The following is a 6170-nucleotide window of genomic DNA, read 5'->3' as shown; positions in this document are numbered from 1 at the left end:
CTCCAGCCTGGGTGACAGAGTGAGACTCTCTCTCTCTCAAAAAAAAAAAAAAAAAAAAAAAAAAAAGTGTCTTCTGCCAATTTTTATAGATGACCTTTGATGTTTATTTCTGGTTTTCCTCTAAATATATTCCAAACATTAAAAACTGAGAAATAAAATGTGTACATATGCTTTTCTAATTTTTCATGACACATTAAATAAACCAAAAGCAACTGTGGAGGCCCAATTCCTGAGTCTTCCAATTAAAGCAACCAATTAACATACTGACATATTATTCTCTTGAAAGCGTCTTGAGTTTAACATATAAATGCACCTAGCTTTAGCAATTTTGTGTTTCAATGATGCAGTACTTATATTGCACAAATTCCATGTTTTTCAAATTTCAACTCATTTAAAGTTAACACCATTAAATGAGCCATAACATGTATGTTGAAACTCTTCTTGTATGTCATGGTGTTTCTGTATTTACAAAACCTAATTTTATCACATGGAATCTACAAAAGACTTCTTATTGTCAGCAAGCACTGGTCTTACTCTTTAGTCTTTGGCAACAACTTGTCCACACCAAATACTTTGCCCTTCTGCCCTGAAAACTCAAAAACTGCAGATCCAAAATGATGTAAGATGCCAACTCCCTTAGGCTTCCTAAAATCCTCTCCAAAACAAGTTGAGTTTGTGTCACAACAATCTCCTTTTCAGAATGAAGGTGAAAGCCTAAAAGCAAGAAATGACAATTCACAAACATTACATAACCTTTATAACTCCCTTCTAGATTAGAACTTGTTGTAAGTCACTTTATAGACAAAGTAGAAAATTAGGCAATTAAGCTTACAGTATATTATTCTAAAATAATCTTACTCTGATCCCATTGTGTTAAAAACCTATTTTAGAAAGCTATAACATTTGGGAGACGCTAGTTTCCAAAATGGTTTATTAGGACTTCTCCCACACTCAAAGTCTTAATCAGACTTCCTTGACTGTTCTGAAATGTGGAGAGTCTGTTCTCAATAATCAATATAAATCTTGTTAATCCAAAACAGAAACTAAACCCTGCACTAAGTAACCCTAAAAGTAGTCTTGTCCTGATGGAAGTGGCCAAAACAGCTCCTCCCCCAAACTCCCCAAAATCCTAGGGGTATAAGCCAAAACCCACAAATATATTGACAAGTCCCCGATTCTTTCCAAATGACTACCTTTATATCAAATCCAATGACAAGTATGTGACCACAGAATATTTCTATCAAAAATTAAGACCAGCCTAATACATTTATTCTATTTATCTTCCAGTAATGTGATTGCAACTGAAGATATTTTGGGGAATTTTTCATCATTGGCTAGTTATTTCGAATGTATGGGTAATCACAGGGCGACAGACCTCTAAAGATTCCAAGTGTCTACTTAAAAGCTGTTAAGTGAAAAGTGATGAAATGGAGGACACTCACAATAATTCTTGGACTCCTGGAGATCCTAAGACATGCTACAAAAATAGGTCTTTATTCTTAGGAAAATATAGTCAGAGCTAGCTTCCTTATGCTATACATAAAATCTTAACATCAGAGGCAGTACAGATAGTACAGATAGTTTTTGAACTGATCTCCAAACAAGCACAAACCCACTACGTTGAAAAGAACAGGTATTTGAGGTTTTTGGCAAAAGACAGTACTTCACACATCTAATCCAAATCAAAGGGCCTGCAGACAGTTTTCAGTGAGATGAAAGGAATGAAATAAATATAAATTCTATGGATAAATAAATGTAAAAGACAATTTAAATAAGCTAACAGAACTAATTTTTTTTTAAATAAAAATACTAGTCAGGTACAAGCTTTTGTTTCTCAATGCCAGACTTCTAAATATTTACCAGACTACTGTTAATATTAAAAACCTAACCTTTGACCCAGAGCGTTAATAATAATACTGGCTTGCATCTGCAAAAAGATTTTCAAACTGAATGCTTCTGGTCCTGAAAAATATTTTAGGTATATTAATGAAGGCAGACTGTGGTGCTAATAGAATTTAAGTCTTAAATACTTTTAAAAAGTGACAGACCACAAAAGTCCATCTACTAATTTGCTAGTTAAAAAATGCCTGTGAGCACTGCTTCATAATTAGCCTCTTAAGAAAAGGAGTGGCATGCCCTATTGAGTGGTATAATCACTGCGTAATTAATACTACATCTTAAAACAATATCCCCACAAGTCTGTTTATGTATTTGTCACTTAAGTTCTTTAGTCATTAATTTTACACCCACCAGTGAATAGCTATGGTCAGATGAAAATTTTCTGGTATACATCATTACAGCAAAAATGATCATGGTGGGTATTCCTGTAAGTTTTAGGAATCTAAGCAGGGTTAGCACCCTCTCCTAAATTCATGAAGCCCTTCTAAATTTCTCCCGTTAAAATAGACTATGTATAATAATATTCTGTAATAATAAGGGATCTTTTGCTATGTTTCTTACAATTTTTGGCTTAGCAGTCAAAAAAGCTGTTCTGAATATGTCAATTTCATCTCTCATGCTTGATGTTCATTCTACTGGAAATATTTTATATCCAATAACTCAGATCACCCCATCAATCCATTTATATGTTGTTCCTATTTTATAAGGAAACTTTAAAGTCAGGTTTGCAATAACTGGTAGAAAAGTTTCTCATACCACAACTGCAATCATGAGTGTAGAACAGTTTTGTGGGTGTGCACAACATTCAATTTTCCCTTCATTTTTAACAACTGATTCAGTTGTAATGGCTGAAAACCTTCCACAAAAAGCATGCTTGGGAAAATGTATCTAACACAATTTTCTCACAAAGCAACTTTCTGAAAACTGATAAACTAAATTTATGATCATTTTTGATTGCCAAGTAGTCTGCAGAAACAAAATCTTGCGTCCGTTTTGGTTAGATAACTTAAGTTTTCTTTTTAACAATCAGAATGCTTTAAAGATACATTTTTTTACCCCAAGGAAGGGACCTGACTCTTGGATTTAAGACCCTTTCCTTGACGATATATACAAAATTTCTTTAACTTATCATCTGTCCATTCTTTGAAGCTGTCAAAGCCAAGAACCCATAAACAAATCACAAATAGCAATAACCTACATTAGTTAACATTCCCCCTTTAACATGTTGACATTTTTACTAAAGGATTAGTTATTTTTGCATTTCCATTTCTCATATCCCATGACATTCCATATAAATTGCATTATTGCTTTATAGGCCACACAACATTCAAAAGTATGTTTATATGCATTGCCTGTTTTCCTTGATCTGATAAGACTTTGATACTGATTTTACTACAGAAATTTAAGTTTGAAAATACCAGTTAGTATTTCTTCTCAGAACGTTAATTGTTCACATCACTAATCACTACATGCATATTTAGCTCTGATTATATTGCTCAAAAACTGCACCCATTATCAGAACAGTGCAAATGATATTTAATTTTAAAAGTAATTATAATGGCTTGAATTCAAAGTCATTCAAATGAACACTGTCAAGTAATTTCACTTGATGTGTATATGTTTCATCACCACTGTTTACATTACCCTTAAGTATAACCGTCAATTCTTCACAATTTTTTATCAGTTTCCCTCCCAAGTCCCCAAACTAAGAATGCCAAATAGTCTTGAAAACCCAGAGCTCCATATTTTAATGTTTTCTTAAGAACACATTTGCGAACTCACAAAAGTGTTCATCTTTCAACTTTGACAATGCAGTTCTTACTTTAAATCAAACAAACCTGTCCTAAAATCCCAACAAATAATTCTGAGAATTAACTTAAACACCTTGACAGTGTCCCTTAAAAATGCTATGACAGTAAAGTGCCAATAGGCATGGCAATGACCTCTTAGATGGGATCATTTAACTCCTCGGAACTAGGAAATGCCAGCACCAAGGATTACACTGAGATTCAATTTTACTGAAGGCTACATTTAGTTTACCCACTTTCCACAACCTATTATATTCATTATGTTAGAATGACATGTAAATGTTTTGTGTAGCCCTCAAACTTACACTAAGTTTTGAGAGAGGTGTACTTTAAAAAAGCACGGGGTAATATATAAAATCAGTGGCAGAAAGTTTCATTAAGCACCAGGAACTAATTTTTGTCACCCCATACTCATTTTGTAGGTAAGTTTCAATAACCGGCAAGGCACATTTACATATATTCCAATGAATACTTATTGACAAATTTTAAATTACACTCTATGTCCCAGCTATCCCAGTAACTGACATACAACATACTAAAATGATTTATTTAGATAACAAAAAAACCAATTAATGTGAAACATACAGGCTATTGGCAACCACTATTCTAAAATTATGTAAGTACAAATAAACATACTGAAATGTGTGCAATTCTAAGTTTTTAAACCAGAAGATTTCTACACTAACACACATTTATATTAATGACACATAAAAAAAATAAAAACTTTATTACAAAAATAAGTTACACTCGCCTCCAGCTTACAGTATAAAACAATTTTATTTGCAGGAATGCAAAATGATTGTTTGCCATGAGCATTTTGAACATATGACATGTCTAATTTTCTTGTTAAATTTGCATTTACTGGGGAACTGGTGTGTATAAAACCTTAATTAGGTATTAGCTCTGATCTTCATCGTGGTGCCTATTGGGTATGTAATATAACTGCAGTATCCCTTTGGGGAAGGGGAGAAGGGATTTCTTTACACCAAGTCCTAATAAAACTGTAATTTTCACTTTTTACTTTAAGCTATCAACTTAGGACTTGGCAAAAAAATTTTTGAGGGTGATTCAATAGAGGATGCTTCACCACTGAACACTCACTGTCATCAAGGTGCTTTAGAAAATTAAAAACATAGCACAAATGATTGTACTCTACTCTACAAGTTATCATGACCTGCATAAGAAATGGAAAGCTGATTCACATGTTTACAGTGATCAGCAGTAAGAAATGCACTAATGAAACATACCTTTTACCTAAAAAGCTAAACTACAGCCATATACTAATTTCTATGATTTATGAAAAAACTTCAAAATATCCAAATGTCAGGCTTCGCTGTACAATTGTCAGTTTTAGTCTGACTTTTTATAAAGGGACACTGCAGTATTTAGTACAAGTTCGGATGCACTTTTTTGAACATCTGATGTCTTACAAAAGTAACATCTTGCTAAACTATTATACATCCAAATAACTACAATATCTGAAGAAGCAAGGCTGCTTTTTCAGCCACAAAATACGACAAAAGCAAGGCCTGTTATGATGGTCATGAGGAAGTCTTACAAGCCTCTGAAACTAAAGGCAACTAAGAATGTTACATTTGGTATATTAAAATCTTACCCTCATATCATATTTAACAAGCCTTGCTTTTATCTACAAAGATTTTCTATATACAGTACAGACAGGGTATAGTTCAATCCTCTGCTACTGAGGTAGTTAACCAACCCTTTTAAAAAGGTTCTGAAAAGAACCACTATCTGGAATGCCTGACTAACCAGCTCTGATGATTACACCTGAAACTGCATATCTGAACACAATTCAAAAGTGATTACTATAAAAAAGATATAGACAATCATGATTAACCTTGGTGAGCAGAAATAAAATTTAAGGATACCATCAGTGGCATTCATCTATACCACTGCAATAAAATTTAAATGCACAAATTCAAGAGAATATTTCAAAATACCACTGTTGGGATCCTTAATTTAAAAAAGGGGAAAAATCTACTTAGAGCAGATTTTTAAAAGAACTTTATTCTTTATTAAGATACCATGCTAGGAGTTATGAAGGATTTCTGTTGGAACACATTTGGAAAATAGAGTAGCTTTAGTTTAATAACTTGCACTGCAGAGAAAATTGTTAAAGAAATTCATATCAAAGTCCAAGTATTAGTTCAATGTCCCGTATTTGATTCCATGATCTTCATAGGAAGGTCTTCTGCAAGAGAATATGCTCCTATACAGCCGAGATATTTAAGGTTGCTTGATTTCCTTACCATTACTCCACTGCAAGCTTCTGGTGTAATCCCACATAGCAAGTCAGTCTTCATTGTAACAGGTCAGGACCGGCCTCGACCCCTTTTCCCTGCTAGCCAGGTAACAAAAGGAATCAGTTAGATAAATCATCTTAAATTAATAATGTGTACATACATAATGATAACATTAAAAAGACAAGCTTTAACATGGCAA

The 6170-nt window shown here is 33.3% G+C and overlaps 1 protein-coding gene across 8 annotated transcripts in view; it reads right to left on the bottom strand.

Moving 5' to 3' along the window:
• Positions 1-1472: 1472 nt before the first annotated feature.
• SYNCRIP (synaptotagmin binding cytoplasmic RNA interacting protein) overlaps positions 1473-6170 on the bottom strand; it is a 37135-nt gene continuing 32437 nt past the window's right edge. For 4 of the 8 annotated variants that reach the window (XM_074397723.1, XM_039467661.2, XM_003922960.4 and 1 more), the window contains one exon: positions 5969-6170. This exon is cut by the window's right edge and continues 2307 nt beyond it. Coding sequence is in view for 4 of the 8 variants with exons in the window: in XM_010333822.3 (XP_010332124.1) it covers positions 6028-6069 (42 nt within the window). In the remaining 4 variants the exon portion in view is untranslated. The other 4 variants (XM_074397724.1, XM_039467662.2, XM_010333822.3 and 1 more) reach the window with 2 other exon arrangements.

This window comes from Saimiri boliviensis, chromosome 4 (assembly GCF_048565385.1).
Source record: "Saimiri boliviensis isolate mSaiBol1 chromosome 4, mSaiBol1.pri, whole genome shotgun sequence".
Taxonomy (NCBI): Eukaryota; Metazoa; Chordata; class Mammalia; order Primates; family Cebidae; genus Saimiri; species Saimiri boliviensis.
Note: the sequence above shows the minus strand (reverse complement) of the source record. Positions and strands in the feature narration are given on the sequence as shown.